The sequence below is a fragment of the Bos grunniens genome, chromosome 10 (genome assembly GCF_055505025.1).
Source record: "Bos grunniens cultivar Pamir isolate PY7600 chromosome 10, Bosgru_T2T1.0, whole genome shotgun sequence".
In the NCBI taxonomy this organism is placed as follows: Eukaryota; Metazoa; Chordata; class Mammalia; order Artiodactyla; family Bovidae; genus Bos; species Bos grunniens.
In genome coordinates this window covers 60612934-60634602 of record NC_141174.1, presented here as the reverse complement: position 1 = coordinate 60634602, position 21669 = coordinate 60612934, and the positions used below count along the sequence as shown (strand labels likewise).

Below are 21669 nucleotides of genomic sequence, written 5' to 3'. Positions count from 1 at the left end.
CACATTTATGTAATAAAAGGTCTGTTTTGTGTTACTTGACCTATCTGATTATAGTGGCAGACTGGGCCCCTTAAAAAGAAAAACCTATTAGAGCTATTAGAGCTGAATGTAAAAAACAAAACAAAATTTATGCTAAATCTTGGTAATTTTAATGAGATCTTTATAACAGCCAAGTGATCTGTCATAACCGAACTGTCAATTATAAAAAATAGATGCTTTTCAGTTAAATAACACAAGTATATTTACCTTCTTTCCTTGGCTGACAAATGCCTTCGGCTCTGCAATTTACTGTCACTCTATTAAAATTAAAAGAAAAACACAAGCAAATACAAACAATAACATCACTAATGTTAATTTTTCAAAAGCCAAAATTAAAAAGTAGAAAATTATTCTTATTTATTGAGAATGACATGATGTTCTTCAAAACACTCTGAAGAAAAATGTTACCATATTAGAAGATTCCTCTTTTGAAGACAATTTCTGAAGGGACCTATGGAAACAAACAGAAAGAGGAGTCCACAAGTCTTTACAGGCATTCAGTTACAAAGTCCCCAAACATTCCCATATCACTCTCCTAATTAATTATTGGCAATGCTATACATTTTCAAATTTGGTAAAATTAGAAAAAGTATAATCAAATTGCTCATCCTAAAAAAAAACTGCTCATCGTCTCACTTTATATTCTTAAATAGCTGACATGTATTGGACACTGTGAGATGCTTTACATGCATATAACCTTCACAAAAACCCTATGAAGGGTGGTACCATTCTCTTTTCACCAAGAAGGAAACTGAAGCTTAGACTCAGTCATTTGCCCAAGGACCCACTTTAAGACTCAATACTGGTCTGACTCCTAAGCCTTTCCTAACTACTCAAATAATAAACTTTTTATAGCTATGGTGTTTACCTAGTGATCTGTGAGACATTAAAGACTAAGACAGCCTTTTAAAAAAAAGTGTAATTGCCTTTTTATTATTAGAATTTATAAACATTAACTTGTTTCTATTTTCATCTAGTTTGGCAACTTTCATATTTACTGTATTTTTCTACCCTGGGTCCTGAGATTTTAAGAGAGTTCTACCCCCTTATCAAATGGTGAACAGACAGTAAGATCGTAGGACAATGGAGGGTAAAAGCACTGAAGTCAATCTTAGCATTATTTTTATAAGGTCATCACTCCCAGCTTACAAAATAAGACTGAAAATTATGGCTTTGAAATTACCTTTGGGACTGAAGGTGGGACAAGTCGATGGAAGTATCAGGATAATTTAATGTCTCTTCTCCTTCATCCTTCATTTCACCAACAGGTTCCTGATCTTTTACCACCCCCTCAGATTCTCCTTCATCTTCAGAGCTTTCTTCCTGAATTAGTTCATTTAGTTCATTGCCACCACTCTGAATAGTAACATCCTCTTGGTCAACCTGAGTCACGAGCTCCACTTCCACAGGAGTTTCATGTAATTCGTCTTTATCTTCTTCACTGCTACTTTCACCCCCATCTGCTAAATTACAATAAGGAAAGTCAGCATGCTATCATCACAACCAAGTTAGATGATTTCCTTGAAAACTTCATAAAAATATTCTATTCACTCCCTCGTTCTCCAAAACATCACCAGAAAAATACTGGATCATCCCCAAAGGTTACTCTGACTTAGATAAAAGGATACTTGGTATCAGGAACTGACTGGAATAAATGATCTCCAAGATCCTATACCACAATAAATTTCTTAGACATTGCAATCATTTCTGCAATGAAAACTGTATCTTGTCTTTGTTATTTCCGAAACAAGAAAAATAGAAGCAGTTATAGAAATTCTGCCAATTTTATCATAATTTGAGCATGAGAACTGAAATGAAATAAAACAAGTTATGTAACTGGCACACAGAAAGTGTTCACACTTTTGCAAAAGGAACACCATCTAGTGGTAATAATATGGTTCAGTTGTGCGTGTGTGTGTGCTCAGTTGCTTCAGTCACGTCCAATTCTTTGCGACCCTATGGACTGAGGCCCACCAGGCTCCTCTGTCCATGGATTCTCCAGACAAGAATACTGGAGTGGGTTGCCATGCCCTCCTCCAGGGGATCTTCCTGAACCAAGAATCAAACTCGTGTTTCCCGCATCTTCTCCAGTTACCTCACCTATAAAAATGAGATGCCACCAACCAAGGATGGTTGTGAGAATTCAATAAAAAATAATGTAAATAAAGTATTCATGTCAGGAACATGGTGAAAATTCAATAAAACAGAATCATGTACAACAGTAGTTGTTAAGTGAAACAATAAGATTTTATTCTTAAGAAGCAATGACTGCAGAATATGTAAAAATAACTTCGAGGGCATATATTCCCTAGTTCCTTTAGGTAGGCAGGTTTATTTATTCCAGCAACCATAGCTGCTCTCTACTTGAAGCAAATATATTATTAAATCAAGGTAAATTCTCATAAGAAACTGCATGTATAATAACTCATCTTTGTATTGCTTCTAAATCCTAAATCCAAAAGTAAATACTTATTTATATATACCTGAGTCTATCTCTAATAAACACATTTATGTATTACTCATTAATACTGGGTTTCCCAGGTGGCACTAGTGGTAAAGAACTCTCCTGTCAATGCAGGAGACCTAAGAGACCCGGGTCCAAACCCTGGGTCGGGAAGATCCTCTGGAGAAGAGCACAGCAACCCACTCCAGTATTCCTGCCTGGAGAATCCCATGGACAGGCGATCATGGCAGGCTACAGTTCACAGGGCTGCAAAGAGTTGGACACAACTGAAGCGACCTACCATACATGCATGCATGAAATACTGAAGTTTTACAATATAAACATACATTCAAGTATTGGTTATGGATTCAATTAAACACTTTATAATTCACTGGAGTAAGTATACTGAACATTTCAAAAACTGAAAATTCAATTAAGTTGATAAGTTGGGTATTTTTGAAATTTTAATTATCCCAAAAGAGACGATCTTCTAAAAATTCACAAGCAAAACTAGACAATGGAAAACATTATAAGCTACTTTATTAAAATCTGTATACTACCTAGCTGTTCCATTTCTTCTGATATGAGTTCACTTGTACAACTTGCCAGTGTCTCCATGTCTTCATCCTGCACTCTGACTTTTCGTTCACCCCGATGTCTCCAAACACAAGACTCATCTACCTACAGAAACAGTTCTTTTCATTGGTGGAACTTTAGGTAAGACTAGTGAAAATCAGGGGGGGGGGGGGGGGGGGAGAAGAAGCTGAAGAATACCTTAAAGAGGAAGCTAAACCCCATCATTAGATGTGAAGGAGGAAGGAAATTCTTTTTTCCTGCAAAGATAATGTACATTTTTAAAATTCCATTTTCTGCATTTTATGATTATAAGATATCTGACACAGTAGTCAAATCTGTTCTTTTTTTTTTTTTTTTTTTGCTGTCATCAAGCAACATTTTCCATTAACAGACTTTGGCATTATGTATAGGAATTAGAATTAAGAAAGAAAAATTATGAATGCTTGCTCTCATCTTCTGGGTTAGTCAGATCCTGAATAATCTATTTTTAGAAAAAAGGTTATGCTATTTACTTTCTTACCCTTATAAACGTAAACTATGTGAAAGAACACTGTCATTAATAAAAAATATATATGGCATGAGCATGTCAAATGCTAAATTTGCCAAACCATAGTAAAATCTTCCTTATTTAATAACATACTTCATATATGAAATCAGAATATAGTTTCTGTTCTGAGAATGTTAGCAGATGGTCTTCAAACCTGTCTCCACAATCCACTGACAAGTCATTACCTCTTATCATGAAGCTTCCTGTGGTCAAATATTCCCCAGTTGGTGCTGTTTTAGATACCTGAGAAACATAATGATACATTATACTCTTGTCTTAAACACATTTCTAAGATTTTCACCTGAGAAAGTAAAGCCATATTAAAGTAAACAGCAGTATGTCCTGAAAAGTTTATAATTTAGCAAAAATTCTTAACACTGAAAGGACAAATATCTCTTCAAAGATAGGTGTAACTTTGTCAGTAACAGAAGAAATAACAAAGGATATACTACATCAATCATTTTCAAATGCCGTGGACCAGAGCCACAACTGACCCACATTTGCCTCTCATGTGAGATAAAACAAGAAAAATAAGGATAGTTTAAAAAGCTTAACATAAAGGTATAAAACTATATTAACTCTATTTATCACATTAAATCCTTTCCTGAGATATTTTTCCTGGCCTGGGTGGGGGAGGAAGAAATAATCTTTCATCTTATTTATTTGGGGGGGGCAGAGTGGTTAATGAAATAACCTTTCATTTTAGTAAATAAGGATAATAGCTTATTTTTAAAAATATATTCTAACTTGGCAAAATAGGAAGTGAGCAATATAATTCCACAATTTAAAAAAATTTTACACATCTGTGAAACACCCAAATCTGAGAGTATCTTTACTAGTAATAGGTATGCAAGGGATTAAAAGCACACTAAAAAAACCTATTCATAAAATAATCAAAACCATTTTTATTACACTGCAACAAGGCATAAAAAATAACCCCGGAAGTGATATTAATTTCCTAAGAACACAGTATTACAGCACAGCAGAAAACAAATATAAACAAATATAAAATGAAACTAAATCTAAGGGAGGATAATGGTATTGAACTTTTTTAATCTTGCTGTATAACTTTAAGACTTTGAAAAGCAATGTGAAATCATATATGGAATGAAGTACCATCAAGAAAATAGCATTAACCACAAAAAAATGGCAATTACTAAAACCAAGGATATAATAAAAAAAAAAACCACCACCACCACCACTGATAATCCACTTTACAGGAAAAGCCAAAGAGAATTCAGAAAATGTCAACAAAGGTGAACAGGTGAAAGACCTTTTAGGTCAGTGTGCCAGTCATAACTGGAACAGTCTATCCCATATAACTGCATGGATCACTCTAAGTCTCTCCTCAAATCTTACCCTTCCAGAAAGGCTTTCCCTGACACTATATTCAAAATGGTACCCTGTATCACTCTCTATCCCCTTACTATGCTTTAAAAACACTTTGTTACCTGCCACTATATATTTTTCTTCAATATCAAAATGTCAACTCTATCACAAGGTACTTTGTCTGCCTTGTTCAATTCCATACCCTCAAAATTTGGAACAGTTACCCTTCTCACTAAATTAAGAAACAGGACCACAGCCCTTATTACCTGATGATGGTACACCCACCAAGCACTAGTGATAACTCGAGCGTCCCAAGCAGCACTGTAGCAAAGAGCCATTGTGCCAGCTTCAGTCAAGGTCCGAGGGGGAATCGGTTCTCCTGTAATAACGATACTACAATGTATCAGTACTGAAGTACGGACTCTCTAGAGCAAGACATGAAAACCATATACAGGATGACAGGTTAATTTCTCTTGTATTTTAAATAACAATATCACACTTTAACTTCAGTAGTGTATGAAGCTACTATTTTTATTTAAAAAATGTATTTATACAGCAGGTTTTTAAATGGTCTAAGTAAATAAGTTCAGAAAATATCCTTTCACTTTTATCAGTAATTCTAACCTCATTCTAGAAAGGATAATTTAGAAAAACCTATTTAAAGGTTAAAGACTGCCAGAATTACTATATTGCCTAAAAAGTAAAAATCAAGAGCATATTAACAGATCCCTAAGAATTCAAATATTTTAAAACTGGGATATAATTCACATACTATAAAATTCACTTTTAAAGTATACAATTCTGAGTTTTGATATATTCATAAAGCTATACAATCATTACCATTAATTTCAGAACATTTTCATCATCTGCAAAAGAAATTCTGTATCTATTAACAGTCACTTTTCATTTTTACCAGCCACTGGCAATCACTAATCTACTTTCTGTCTCTATGGATTTTCCTATTTTGGAATTTCATATAAATGGAATCATATATACCTGGCTTCTTTCACTTGTTTTCAAGATTCGTTCATGTTAGAGCATTTGTCAATACTTCATTTCAAGACTAATATTGTATTTTATGGATATACCACATTGTATCTATTAATCAATTGACAGAGATACAGGTTGGGGATTCCCTGGTTGCTCAGTGGTCAAGAATCCACTTGCCAATGCAGGAGACTCAGGTTTGATCCCTGTATTGGGAAAATCTCCTGAAGAAGGAAATGGCAACCCACTCCAATATTCTTGCTTGGGAAGTCCCATGGACAGAGGAGCCTGGTGGGCTATGGGGTCACAATGAATGGGACACAACTTAGTGACTAAACAACAATAACAACAGAGATACAGGGTATTTCCATTTCTTGGCTATCATAAATATTTACAAACAAGTTTGGACACATTTTTAATTATCTTGGGTATATATCTAGGAGTGGGTCACATGGTAAATTCTATGTTTAACTTTTTCAGAAACTATCAAACTATTTCCTATTGCAGCTAGATCATTGTCCATTCCCACCAGCAGTGTATAAAGAGTCCAGTCTCTCCACAACCTCACCAACTCATTACTGTTTTTGGCTTTTTTATTTGGATTTTTCCCCACCCTATGTGGCTTGTGGAATTTTCTTCCCTAACCAGTGACTAAACCCAAGCCCTCAGCACGACAGCTTGGAGTTCTAATAACTGGACCGCTAGGAATTTCCACTGTGTTTTTCAACTATTCTTGTGGGTGTTAAGTGGCATTTCACCGTGGTTTTGATTTTCATTTCCTTAATGGATGAATGATGCTGAGCATCTTATCATGTGCTTGTGGGCTACTTGTATATCTTTAGAGAAACATCTATTTGACATTTTAAAAACTGTTCATTTTAAAATTGCCTTTCTACTGTTGAGTCAAAACAGTTCTAGAGTTTTTTGGATATTGGTCCTTTATCAGATAAATGATTTGCAAATATTTTCTCCCATTTCTGTGGAGTGTCTTTTAATTTTCTTGATACAGTCCTTTGAATTAAAGTTTGTTTTTGCATAACTCTAATTCACGTTTTTTTCTTTGGGTGCTTATGCTTTTGGTGTCATATCTAAAATGACACCAAAGCCAATGACTTACAGAGCCAATATTATGAAGATTTACACCTCATTTTCTTCTAACAGTCTTAGAGTTTTAGCTCTTAAATTTAGGTCTATGATGTATTTGAGTTCATTTTTATAAGTGGTAGGAAGTTCCTATTTCTAACTTCATTCTTTGGCACATTGCCCCAGCCCTATTTGCTGAAAAGATTATTCTATCCTTACTGAATGGCCTTGGCACCCTTGCTAAAAATCAACTGACTATAAACAAGGAATTTCCATTCTCTTTATTAATCTATCAGTTCATTCTCACACCAATACCACACTGTCTTGATACCACACTGATAGCTGTTTTGTAGGAGGTTTTGAGGAATTGTGAGGACTCCAATTTTGTTCTCCATTTTCAAGAATGATTTGGCTAATCTGGTTTCTCTGCATTTCCACATGAATTTTAGGATGAATTTCGTCTATCTCCGCACAAACAGGCAGTGGTGAGAGAGACGGCACCACATTTGTTGATTAGTGTGGGAAATACTGCCATCAGAACAATATTAAGACTTCCAATTTATAAACATTGGAAATCTTCCCATTTATTTAGATCTTCTTTAATTTCTTTCAATGATGTTTTGTAGTTAGGTGTATATGTCTTACTTTTTGGTAAGTTTGTTACTAAATATTTTATTCTTCTTCAATGCTATTGTAAGTGGATGTTTTATTAATTTCCTCTTAATATTGCTCATTACTAGTATATAAAAACATAACTGACATTTTATATATTGACCTTATATCCTAGATACTGCTGAACTTATTAACTAATAACTTTTGGTGGATTCCTTAAGGTTTTAAATATATAAGATTATGCCATTTGCAAACAGACACTTTTATCTATTCCTTACCAATTTGGATATTTTAAACTTTTCACTGCCTAATGGCCTACTCAGAGCCTCCATACGATGTTGAGTAGAAGCGTGGCAAGAACAGATGTGCTCATCTTACTCCTGATCTTGGGGGAAAAGCTCTCAGTCTTTCCCAATTAAGCATGATTTTTAGCTGTGGATTTTTTATAGATGTTATTTACCAACTTGAGGACATGTCCATCTATTCTTAGTTTGTTGAATATTTTTATCACAAATGAGTACTAGATTACCACCAAAGGCTTTAAGGCTTTTTTGCATTAGTTGAGATCATCATGTGGTTTTTGTCCTCTATTCTACTAATGTACTGTATTACACTGATTAATTTTCATATGTTAAATTAACCTTGCATTCCTGGGAATAAATCCCACTTTATCATATGTATAATCCTTATAATATACTGCTAGATTCAATTTCCTAATAGTCTGTTGAGGATTTTTGTGTCTCTATTCATAAATGATATTGGTCAGTGGTTTCCTTCGCTGTGATGTCTTTGTCTGGTTTTATTAGGGTAATACTAGTCCCATAGAATGAGTTAGAAAGTTCCTGCCTCTTCTGTCTTTTGGAAGAGTTTATGAAGGATTGATGTTCAGTCTTCTTTAAAAGTCCTATAGATTTTAGGAATTTGAATCTTATTTTTTTAGTATAGTTAAAGGTTTATCAATTTTATTGATCCTTTCAAAGAACTTTGGTTTTATTGATTTTCTCTACAGTCTTTCTGTTTTATTTCTACTCTATATCTTATTGATGGACTGAAACATCATTATAAAGTGTCCATTATCTCTATTAGTGTTTTTTCTCTTATATTAAAAGTAGTTTAAACAAAAGAATTAAAGTTCTGAATAACAGAATGAATTACATTACCTGTTGGATTCTTAATTACACAGCTAGTTGCTCCATGAAGGTCAGCATGGACATAAATGTCCCCTTTAAAGCAAATAAATACTACTGTAAGTCTTATTTTTGTTTAAGTTGAAATTGTTTATTTATTGTTTAAAGGGTTCAAAACCTAAAAAGTATAAGAAAGTAAATAAAGAAAAGACCGTCTCCCACCGTGGGAGGATTTCTCATAGGCCTCCTCAGAGGAAAGCCATGCTAGTAAGGCAGATAAAAGTCATAGTTCTTCTCTCTCTCTCTATCCACACCTCTCTGCTCTATGAGCCTGAAGCTGCATCAAGAGGTGGAGTCCACTTCCCTGTCACTCAAATATGGATCCACCCCTTGACGAAGAGAATGTGGCAGACATGACCAAATGCCAGTTCCCAGTCTAGGCCTAGACAGGCCTTGTATGCTTCCTCTTTTTCCTCTCAGAAATTTGCTGAGTTACCATATAAGCGAGCCCAGGCTAGCCTGCTGATTGGTGAGAGACACCTGGTGATGAATGAGTCATCCTAGCAAATGCAAACAAAGGTCCGGAGGACCACAGATGGTTGACAAATGTGACAAACAATCATGAAGCCAGACTGAAGATAAGTAAGAAATGAGACTAGAGAAGAAGCCAGGAACCTTGTAAGCCACAATAAGGACTTCTGGTTCTATTCTGAAATGTGTGATGACAAATGAATAAATGAGGAAATAGATGAATGCATGGATGATGGTCAACTAGGGAAAAGTAAAGTGCCTGGTTTCTAACAGAAAAAATGAGCAGCCACTGTTTGCCATGGATAGTTCATCTGAGATTTAAAACTCAAAGAAGAGCAAAGCCCATACAGTTCCATGAAAGGCTCAGCTCACACTGAAAAAAGTTAGAGAAGACAGAGAGCAAGCCCTGGGCACCATGTAACCTGAACTCTGTTTGCTTTCCTGCCTCTGGATCCTCAAAGGACATAAGATTAGCTCTGATATTGATTACTGATTTCTGATACCCATACTGAGGGTTCAGCCACAGTGAAGTGATGGTTATCAGCAAACAAAAACAAATGAGAGGCCTTACAACACAGGGGTGAAGCCCTGTTTCTAAATGCGTAAAATGTTTACAAACTTCAGGATTTAAAAATTAAGCTTTAAAAAATTTGATGTCCAGCCACTTTGGAGAATTAAAAGCTATTTTTTTAATGTAGCAGAAAATCAGAAATCTAATACTACAGATTAGCTCAGCATTAATCCTTTAGGAATATTCACTTAAAATGAGAATTAAGTATCAAAGCACATATTCAACCATAAAACATGAAACTCTACCAATTAAATCTGTCAAACAAAGGAGTACAAGATGAAAATCTACACCTATTATTGAGATAACCAATCCAATTACTTAAGAGAAAATTCTTTAGAATTTTAATCTTACTTACCTGGTGTCAAGTATCTTTTCACAATTATTTCATTCTGTTGCTGATCTCGTCCACCAATAATCAGATAGTTCTCTGAGCTAATGAACCAGAGGAATTTCTCAAACCTACCAAATTTTAAAGAAAAAAGTTAACATTTTTTCCCCTTCATAGTTGCCTGAATTCAGATCCTTTTAATCAACAAAATGAACCAGAAGGCTCTCCTACGTGTAGGTTAAGACAACTTGATAGCTTAATTTCTTTTAAGATATCAAGCTGAATTTTACTGAAAACTTGTAATAAATTGCCTTAGGATATTCTTAAGACAGTCTTAGTAGAAAGCAATTTAATATTATGTTTAAAAAATGTTCTCTCTTTATCTCCTTCCCATATAGACAGTCTTAGATTGAAGTTGTTATAACGAATTACAAAAAACATAAAATGTCACCTGGTCCCTAGGTTTAGCTCTCTTTCAGTGGGGCACTGGATATTCTTTGGGACTGCAGGTAAGAAAGAAAAATTGTTTTCCCATTCTGTCCTCAATCAACTCAATGTTTACATATATGACATTCTTTGTCCTCAATTAATCAACTTAATGTTTACATATATGACATTCTTCACACTTAAAATACGTAAAAGCAAAAATTGTCATCAGAAGTATAAAATTACTTTTCTGAAGAAGCAAATTAACTTGGGTTTTCATGGTTAATACATACTACCACTGATAAAAAGAGTATAACTGTTATATTTAAAATGGATAACCAACAAAGACCTACTGTGTAGCACATGGAACTCAGCTCAATGTTACATGCCAGCCTGGATGGGAGGTGGGATTGGGGGAGAACGGATACATGCATATGTATGGCTGCGCCCTTTCGCTATTCACCTGAAACTCCCACAACACTATCAACCGGCTACATACCCCAATACAAAACAAGGTTTGTTTGTTTGTTTTAAAGTGAAGAGTGTATATTTGTATGATATTTAGAAAATTAGATGAACATAAATATTTCTATGCTACATATGACTAGTAAGATAATCTTTTTATGATTTAACCTACAATTTTAAAATTTCTGGCTAAATATGATAGATTGGAGACTTCCCTGGTGGTCCAGTGGCTAAGACTCTGTACTCCCAATGCAAGGGGACTGGGTTTGATCCCTGGTCAAGGAACTAGACCCCTTATGCTGCAACTAAGGGACTTGGCATAGCCAAATAAATAAATATTAAAAAAAAAAATGACAGGTTGAGCACAGGCATTAAACGAAACTCTCTTATATCAAATATAACAGCAGAAGGATTCTACTCTTATTTTCTAAAATGATTTTTTATTAAGTAATACATATACATGGTTCAAAATTTAAGACTATATCCTTTTCTTTTTTTAGACACAACACACTGTTCTGCATCTTTTTTTCTCTTTTTACTTAAAAATATATTTTCCTCATTGCTGAATGGATGTACTATGGATTTAACCACTTCCCTATTGATGATAAAAAGGTTTGTAAAAGGACATATACCCAATAAGGACAAAAAGAATGAGAAAGGTAAATTAAGGATGTATTTTGTAATCATCCTAACAAAGGAATGCATAACTAACAGGCCAAAAAAAAAGTCAACTAATCAAAAGAAAGCAACAAGGAAGACAAAAAAGAACATAGAATGGGACACATAGAAAGCAAACAGTAAGACAGTAGATTTAAACCAAAATATATCAGAAACTGTATTAAATATAAACATAGTCAATTCTCTTGGAGCTTCCCTGGTGGCTCAGATGGTCGAGAATCTGCCTTCAATGAGAAAGACCTGGGTTCAAGCCCCAGATTGGGAAGATCCCCTGGAGAAAGGAATGGCAATCCACTCCAGTATTCTTGCCTGTAGAATTCATGGACAGAAGAGCCTGGTGGGCTACAGTCCATGTGGTCACAAAGAGTTGGACACGACTGAGTGACTAACACACACACAGTCATTTTTCCAGGTAAAATGCAAAGACTGTCAGACTGGGGAAAAAACGATATATATATATCCTTTAAAACATAAGGATATAAAAATGTTGAAATATAATGATGGCAAAAGATAATACCATGCAAACACTAACCACAACCAGTTGAAACAGTCTGAACATCTCGCATATAAAATAGATGTAAGTTAAAAGGACATTTCATTAAAATTAATAAAAGGCTCAATTCACTGAAAAGATAAAAACAGTTCTATATTGGTAGCACCTAACTATTTAGCCTTAACATATGTGAAACAAAAATGCAAAAGGAGCGACAATCCATAATTGTATGATATTCAACACATCTCTCTCAGTAATTAGAAAAACAATCATTAAAAAGAATCAAAGGTGCCAAAAATTTGAACATGATTAATAAACCTGACTTGATATTTAAAGAAATGTACTCAATAAAAAAGACATTCTTTTCAATTATACATGAAACATTTATAAATAAAGCTGTCTATAAATAGACTGGATCAGAAAGAAAGTTTCAATGAACATCAAATATCTGAGATATAGAATATCATCTCTATTATACAAATTAAGCTAAAATCAGTAACAAAAATATAACCAATCCCCCTCTCAATATGTTCAGAAAGTAAGACATATACTTCTAAATAATGCACGGGTGGAGAAATCACACTGGAAATGAGAATATATCTTGACATGAAAGATAATGAAAATATTAAACAACAAAATGCTTTAGATGCAGATAAAGCCATGCTGATATAAATTTATTGCTTAAATTTATTAGAAAAGAAGCTGAGGGAGGGGGGAAAAAAATCAATGAACTAAGCTTCTGTTTCCAGAAATCAGAAAGGGAAATGCAAAAAAAAAAAAACCCAAAGAAAAGCACAAAGATGAAAATAATTATTAAAATAGCACATACACAATATGGAGATCAATAGTTAAAAACTAGTTTTTTAAGGATCCTAATACTACTGAAAATCCTCTGGTCAGATTAATTAAGAAAAAGAGAAGGCACAAATAATTCTTGAATGAAAACAGAGAAGTAATTAAAGATTCTAGGGATGTTAAAAAGTTAAGTGGAAGGACTCCCCTGATGAACTAGTGGTTAAAACTCCACGCTGCCACTAGAGGGGGCACAGGTTTGATCCCTGGCCAGAGAACTAAGATCCCACATGCCACATGGTACAGCCAAAAAAAAGAAAAGAAAGTTAAGTTGGATATTATAAACTTTTTGCGAATAAATTTCAAACTTTGGACAAAATAGACAACATCTTAGAAAAGCACTGCTAACCAAAACTAGAAAATCAGAGTGGTCCTATTATTTACTAAAGAATTTGAATCTGTAATGAAAAACTTTCCCATAAAGAAAATCTCAGATGACTTCCATCAAGGACAGTTGACAAAGGAACACTTCTCAGTTGTTTTATGAGATAATATAATCTTGTATCAATAGCTAACAAAAGCATTATGAGAAATGAAAACTACAGGTCAATGATATTCAAGAGATGTTAGAGAGAAAAGAAAAAAGCAAAAAAATTTTGAAAGGCGGAAAATAAATGGACAAGTGAGCTAACTCAAGAAGTTGAATCCTAAGATGATGGTGCAAAAAGTCAAGAAACAAATCAACCTACACTTGTGTGACCCAAAAAAGCACAAGGCACTGCTAGAAATAGGTTAAGATGAAGTTTAAAACAGAAAGGCTGGCTAAAAATCTGATTAAGAAGTAACAACTTCCCTAGATCTTTCCAGCTTTGAACATGGTGGTAACTACCCCTAACAGAAATGCCAGAAATTAAATCTATAAAAAGGGTACAAAGAGGATCACTGGACTAGGGGAAATAAATCACAGATTACATACATTAATATGTAAAAATAGGGCAATTAAGTAAATGTATGAAATACTGAATACTAAGACTCTTTGGCTTATTATTTCCATGGGGCTCCTAAAACAGAGACAGCCAAGTCTTCACTTTACAAGCATAAGCAAAAGAAGCTTTTCTAGGAAATGAGACCAGCTGAAGAGGCAAAAAGAAATTAAGAGTTGCACAGAAAACAGACCACACATATTATTTTACAAGTCCAACAAACCACAAAGAACTTCCAATCAGCATTTTACAGTTCTACTAGAAAACATGAGCAGACAGTCAAGGATCACCAGACATTAACACAAATGAACACTGGAGACAAAACCAAAAAATAGAAAAAAGAAACTTGGAGAAGACAGACCTATTAAGAAAAGAGTACTAAATAAAATGTAATATAGCAAAACTATTCTCAGTTATAAAGAAATATACTGTTAAAAAAACAGTAAGTTTTTTAAGTAACATTGAAATAACCAAAAATAGCTCAAAATTTAAACATGATAGGAAGAAATAGAAGATCAAAAATTCAATGGAAGGATTGAAGATAAAGTTGAAAAAAAATCTCAGAATACAGAACAAAAAGAGAGAGATGGAAAAAAAAATGCCGTGAAACTGGAGAACTGGTGAGGGGGTCCCATATGTACAAAATAAGACTTTTAGAAAGAAAAAGAACACAAAACAAAAAACAAACAGAGGGCAGGCGATTTTCTAAGAAACAGTTCAAGAAAATTTCTCAGTTTCCAAACAAAAAAGGCTCACAAATTATCCATCATAAGGATAAAAACATCCTTACCAACCTATATTCTTGTGAAATTGTGGAAAATTAAGAGGAAAAAAAAAAAAGATCCAGAAGCTTACAGAAAGGCAAAAACAAGTTTCCTATTAAAATTCAACTGTCAAATGACATCAAACTTCAAGATCAAATCTGGAAGTTAATACAATGGAAAATGCCTTTTCAAAACTCTGAGGAAAACATTTTCAAATCAGAATTTTACCCGTCCAAACTGTTAAGAGTAAAATAATTTTTTTATACATTAGAGACCTCAAAACTTTACCTCTTACATACCCGTTTTCATGAAGTTTCCAGACCAAACAGTCCATCAAAAAAGAAAATGGAAGTTTGAGATTCAGGAGAGAGAGGTTAAAGAGAACTTGCAGAATAATAATAAAAGGAGAATTTAAAATGCTTAGAGAAACCATCTAGAACAAAGTAGATCAAAAAGCTCCAGTGAAGACTTCTGCAAGGAGATGATACTGATAAGATTCCAATTGTTTGAACATACTTGGAAGAGAATTTGAACATGATTACTAATAAGAACAAAAGAAAAAGAAAGTAAATGAAACAAGACAATTATTAACTTCAGGGAAGATAAAATGCTGAGCAGGAAAGGAAAAGAAAGCAGAATACTGTATGCTCCAGCTGTGACTACAATTTAAATACCCATAATACTCTTAATGCAAAATATCAATCTTGACAAAATTATGCTGTAACTATATTGAGAAGCTAGGTGATGTGTGTGTATGTAATGGAACACAAATGAAAAGAATAAAATCTTCATCTTTCCATAATGGGAAGTTATTAATAGAGTGTAAAGCAGAAAAATTAGGCAGCAATATATTACTAAGAGAAATGGAAGTACATAGCAAAAGAATCAGCTAAAAGAACTAAAAGTTTCCTTGGGAGAGGAGGCGATAGGAGCAGGCAGAGACATCCCTGGTGGTCCAGCGGTAAAGAATCCACCTTGCAATGTAGGTGACATGGTTTTAATCCCTGGTCAGGGAACTAAGATCCCACACGCTACAGAGCAACTAAGTCCACGGGCAACAACTCGAGAGGCCATATGCCACACTATTAGAGCCTGCCCTCTCGGGAGCCCACATGCCACAACTCAGACCGCTAGCTACAAAAGTTTGCAGGGTTAGTGGTTTTTAACAAGCTTTGTAGAACTGCTTGATTTTCTAAACAATGTGCATGTAGAAGTTTGATAAAAACAAAATATATTTTAAAAACAAACACTTACCAATATACTTTTCTTGCTTTTTGAATCGAGGTAACTGTTTGGACTTCTTTTAAGGTTTGCTTTGTTTTCTTTTCTGCTGATTTGAATGCCTATTTATAAGAAAAGAGTTTTTAAGTAATTTGCTGAAAATTTTATTTAAATAATACCAAGTAAATGATAGGGCAAGAAATAGTTTAAATGTCACAAAATGACACAATCTATATATTAATACACACAACATGCACATGAAAGTAATGAAAAAAACTATTAAAATGATTTTAAACAAATATCTGCTCAAGACCGACAAAATAAAGGGGGGGGGTCAAACAGTTCATTTGTTTGCCAGATAATCAGTGCAACCATACAGGAGGTTTGGGGCTAGATGTCAGAGACACAACAATTAATAAGTCACTGGTGTCTAGGAGAAGAGATATATAAATACGTAATTATTCAAATAAACATGGTAAATGCTACAAGGATGCTACAAGAGTATAACAAGGGAATCTAGATTTGTAAGTGATTATGGTCAAAGGTATTTCTGAGGAAAGGGCACTTAGGCTAAAGCCTGAAGGATTAATGGAATTACCAACGCAAAGAATAAAAAGATAAGGAAAAGGGCAGCTTGATCAGCAAGTATAATCACAGGGTAAAGTGTCAAAAAATGAGCTTGGAGAGGAAGATAGAACTAAGTCATGAAGGCCATTCGTTTAACAGATTTTAGTGTGACTAGGTTCCAGGCAATATTCTAAGGACTGGGACACAGCAATGAGTAAAACAGATAAAGATTCCATGTTCATGCAATCCATATTCTAGAGAGAAGATAGATAATCATATGTTGGGGTGTATGTTTTTAAACAAGAAAAACAAAGAGCAAAGAGAAATTGAGGGCAGTTGTATTTTTACTGAGAGTGGTCCAAAAAGGCCTTTCTGATAAAGGCTTATTTAAGCAGACATATGAATGAAGAGGGGGATCCAACCACGAAAAATCTGAGGGAAGAACGTTCTTGGCACAAAGAGTAGCAAATGCAAAGGCCCTGAGAAAGTAGTATGGGCCACTGTTGTAGGAACAGCTTAAGATCCCACTGTAGTTGGAAAGAGTATGTAACTGTGTGCTGTAGTTACCAAATCATGTCCAACTCTTGTGACCCCATGGACTACAGTCCACGAGGCTCTTTTGTCTGTGCGATTCTACAGGCGAGAATACTGAAGTGTGTTGCCATTTCTTTCTCCAGGGGATCTTTCCAACCAGGGATCAAACTCCAGTCTCGAGCACTGCATGTGGAGTCTTCACTGACTGAGCCATCAGGGAAGCCCCGTTGTAACAGGATAGGTGATGTGATCAAAGGGAAGTAGATCGTGTAGGACCTGATGGGCCAGAAGGGCTTTCAGTTCAGTTCAGTTCAGTCGCTCAGTCGTGTCCGACTCTTCCCGACCCCATGAATCACATGAATCACAGCAGGCCAGGTCTCCCTGTCCATCACCAACTCCCAGAGTTCACTCAGACTCACATCCATCGAGTCAGTGATGCCATCCAGCCATCTCATCCTCTGTCGTCCCCTTCTCCTCCTGCCCCCAATCCCTCCCAGCATCAGAGTCTTTTCCAAGGAGTCAACTCTTCACATGAGGTGGCCAAAGTACTGGAGTTTCAGCTTCAGCATCATTCCTTCCAAAGAAATCCCAGGGCTGATCTCCTTCAGAATGGACTGGTTGGATCTCCTTGCAGTCCAAGGGACTCTCAAGAGTCTTCTCCAGCACCACAGTTCAAAAGCACCAATTCTTCAGCACTCAGCTTTCTTCAAAGTCCAACTCTCACATCCATACATGACCACAGGAAAAACCATAGCCTTGACTAGACGGACCTCTGTTGGCAAAGTAATGTCTCTGCTTTTTAATATGCTATCTAGGTTGGCCATAACTTTCGTTCCAAGGAGCAAGCATCTTTTAATTTCATGGCTGCAATCTCCATCTGCAGTGATTTTGGAGCCCAGAAAAATAAAGTCAGCCACTGTTTCCACTGTTTCCCCACCTATTTCCCATGAAGTGATGGGACTGGATGCCATGATCTTAGTTTTTCTGAATGTTGAGCTTTAAGCCAACTTTTTCACTCTCTTTCACGTTCTTCAAGAGGCTCTTTAGTTCTTCACTTTCTGCCATAAGGGTGGTGTCTATCATCTGCGTATCTGAGGTTATTGATATTTCTCCCGGCAATCTTGATTCCAGCTTCTGCTTCTTCCACCCAGTGTTTCTCATGATGTATTCTGTAGATAAGTTAAATAAGCAGGGTGACAATATACAGCCTTGACGTACTCCTTTTCCTATTTGGAACCACTCTGTTGTTCCATGTCCAGTTCTAACTGTTGCTTCCTGACCTGCATACAGGTTTCTCAAGAGGCAGGTCAGGTGGTCTGGTATTCCCATCTCTTTCAGAATTTTCCACAGTTTGTTGTGATCCACACAAAGGCTTTGGCATAGTCAATAAAGCAGAAATAGATGTTTTTCTGGAACTCTCTTGCTTTTTCAATGATCCATTGGATGTTGGCAATTTGATCTCTGGTTCCTCTGCCTTTTCTAAAACCAGCTTGAACATCTGGAAGTTCACGGTTCACGTACTGTTAAAGCCTGGCTTGGAGAATTTTGAGCATTACTTTACTAGCGTGTGAGATGAGTGCAATTGTGCAGTAGTTTGAGCATTCTTTGGCATTGGGATTGGAACGAAAACTGACTTTTTCCAGTCCTGTGGCCACTGCTGAGTTTTCCAGATTTGCTGACACATTGAGTGCAGTACTTTCACAGCATCATCTGTTAGGATTTGACATAGCTCAACTGGAATTCCATCACCTCCCCTAGCTTTGTTCATAGTGATGCTTCCTAAGGCCCACCTGACTTCACATTCCAGGATGTCCAGCTCTACGTGAGTGTGAGTGATCACACCTTCGTGATTATCTGGGTCCTGAAGATCTTTTTTGTATAGTTCTGTGTATTCTTGCCACCTCTTCTTAATATCTTCTGCTTCTGCTAGGTCCATACCATTTCTGTCCTTTATTGAGCTCATCTTTGCATGAAATGTTCCCTTGGTATCTCTTAATTTTCTTGAAGAGATCTCTAGTCTTTCCCGTTCTATTGTTTTCCTCTATTTCTTTGCATTGATCACTGAGGCAGGCTTTTTTCTCTCTCCTTGCTATTCTTTGGAACTCTGCATTCAGATGGGTATATCTTTTGCCTCTCTTCTTTTTACAGTTATTTGTAAGTCCTCCTCAGACAGCCATTTTCCTTTTTTGCATTTCTTTTTCTTGGGGATGGTCTTGCTCCCTATCTCCTGTACAATGTCACGAACCTCCATCCATAGTTCATCAGGCACTCTGTCTATCAGATCTAGTCCCTTAAATCTATTTCTCACTTCCACTGTATAGTCATAAGGGATTTGACAGAGATCATCCTGTCATTTTTGAGATTGCCAAGAAATAATTAAGTCCATTAAATTAATAAGGCAGAGAAAAACAATGAACGTTTACTCTAAGACATATTAAGTACCTTCTCAGCAGCTTCAACAGTCTTCTGCGTTTTCTTAGCAGCATATCTCTTGTGATCATAATACCTAGAAAAATAGATCTCTTAATTTTAAATAAAATCTTTACACTTGAGTTTTCCATTTACATTATTCATAATTTTACAGACTCTCAAACAATTAAGAACAAGTTTTGCACATTATGTTAACTTTGTTTTGTATTTTGTATATGAAAAAGTTAAATAATGCACAAGTTTTTAAAATGTTTTCTGAAAAGTATTTTTCCCCAAAGTATAGTCAAAATAATACTTATCCTTAATATCCTAACAGATTTACTGCAGATAATATTGTACCTAAAACTTATACTTATGGGAATTCCCTGGCAGTCCAGTGGTTAGGAATCCATGTTTTCACTGCAGGGGACACAGGTTTGATCCCTGATGGTCAGGGAACTGAAGTTTCGCATGCCTTACAACACAGCCAAAAAATAAATTTAATTCATACTTAAATTTGTGACTTACTTTTTGGCATTGGCATATGCTGACAAGCTGAGATCAACATCAACAAGCAATGGCCTGTTTTTCTGAGGCTTCTGCAGTTGCTTATTCTTTTGCTTTTTCTTTTTTCCTTTTGGTGGTTCAGGTTCATTTTTCTCAGTACTGATGTCACCATCAACATCGTCATCTTCCTCCTCTGATAACAAGTATGGATTTCTATTAAAAATATTCAATAGTATTTCACTAACGTCAATGACATCACTGTCTTATTTTCAGTTTTTTTCTCAATGAAATTATAAATGGTCTACAGTACTTAAAAAGTTGCATTATTTTAATGTAAATTAATGTTTCCCAGTATTTTCTTTCTTTTTTTTTTTTAAATCAGGCGGGGAGCGATGTGCGCGCCCCCGCGTGCCCAGCGGGCTCGAGCCGGGCCCAGTCGCGGCCCCCTTCCCAGTATTTTCAAAGAAAATTTTTCAAATAAATTTTTAATGAATACAGTGAAAAATTAAATAGCAAAATAAACATTAACTGCTTAACTAAGAATCAAACTTACCTTAGCAGCATTGTTACATGGTTTGTTTGTAGTTTTAATTCTTTGATTGCATTTGCAACAGGGTCTCCTTGAGCCTGGGCTTCTTTCACAATTAACCCGATTTCCGTCCAATCTATCTGGTTGGCTAAAGCACTTCGAACAACCTGAATGGCTCTGTCAACTATTTGTAAGTTCATTTCTATAAGTTCTCCTTTAAGTTTGTCTATTTCCTTAAGAAATAAGCCAAAAAAACATTTGTTTCAATGTCAGTTAAGGTTCGCATTTTTTAAAAAGTATCTGAAAGAAAGCTAAACATGATACCTGTGCCTGCTGAAGAGCTTCTAATCTGTTTTCGTGATCCTTTCGCACATTATCTAATTTCTTCAATGCTTGTTTTTCCTTTTGTTGACAAAACAGAATTTTTAAAAATCAGATTTCTTCTGCCATCTGTACCTTCTCTCTCTTACCTCCCGAGACTCTCTCCCACCCCTACTTATGCCTCCTCAATGTTGCTACTAGCCAGCTGGAGCTCCCTGTAGTCCACCTCCCCAGGTCTATCGTACCGCAAAGTGGTTGATGCTCCAAAATTACCTCTCCTGACCATCTACCTCCCATTCGCTATATAGGAATGTATATCTAAGATATGTCCCTAATGTCCTTGCGTTATTCAAGGCAGAATTCAATGACATATGTAATTCTATGACATAAATGTAAAATTTGGGGGAATGCATTCTTAGCATGAGTTCCTAAAATAGCTTCTTTTTATTTTATTGCTGCTTTTAATTTCTCTTATTTGTATCTATTCTTTTTCCTAAATTTACTATACAAAGGTTGATGATAGTTATCTGACCTCTAATATAGTCCGTACTCAGTTTCTGCAGATACAAAACCTACAGATATGGGAGGCCGACTATATTCATTGTACTATACCATTTTGTAAAATCCTTGGATTTTGGTACCCACAGAGGCTCCTGGAACAATCCACTGCAGGCAGTGAGGGATGACTGTGTACCATTTTATCACCTGGAACTTACATTTTAAGTTCCACACAACTTACTGATATGGGAGCTGATTTTTCACAATAGTCACAGCATCACCAATTAATGAATATTTGCATGCTGGATA

General features: G+C 35.5%; 1 protein-coding gene across 5 annotated transcripts in view; it reads right to left on the bottom strand.

The window, feature by feature from the left end:
• NEMF (nuclear export mediator factor) overlaps nt 1-21669 on the bottom strand; it is a 56590-nt gene that overhangs the window by 12833 nt on the left and 22088 nt on the right. For 2 of the 5 annotated variants that reach the window (XM_086321619.1, XM_086321621.1), the window contains exons 12-25: nt 20866-20943; nt 20566-20774; nt 20034-20225; nt 19539-19602; nt 16029-16117; nt 10201-10304; nt 8777-8839; nt 5201-5313; nt 3791-3848; nt 3257-3315; nt 3043-3163; nt 1223-1502; nt 448-490; nt 247-296 (exon numbers count right to left, since the gene is read on the bottom strand). In XM_086321619.1, the coding sequence (XP_086177745.1) occupies nt 247-296; nt 448-490; nt 1223-1502; nt 3043-3163; nt 3257-3315; nt 3791-3848; nt 5201-5313; nt 8777-8839; nt 10201-10304; nt 16029-16117; nt 19539-19602; nt 20034-20225; nt 20566-20774; nt 20866-20943 (1523 nt within the window). The remainder of the gene's footprint in view (nt 1-246; nt 297-447; nt 491-1222; nt 1503-3042; nt 3164-3256; nt 3316-3790; nt 3849-5200; nt 5314-8776; nt 8840-10200; nt 10305-16028; nt 16118-19538; nt 19603-20033; nt 20226-20565; nt 20775-20865; nt 20944-21669) is intronic. The other 3 variants (XR_015134794.1, XR_015134795.1, XM_086321620.1) reach the window with 3 other exon arrangements.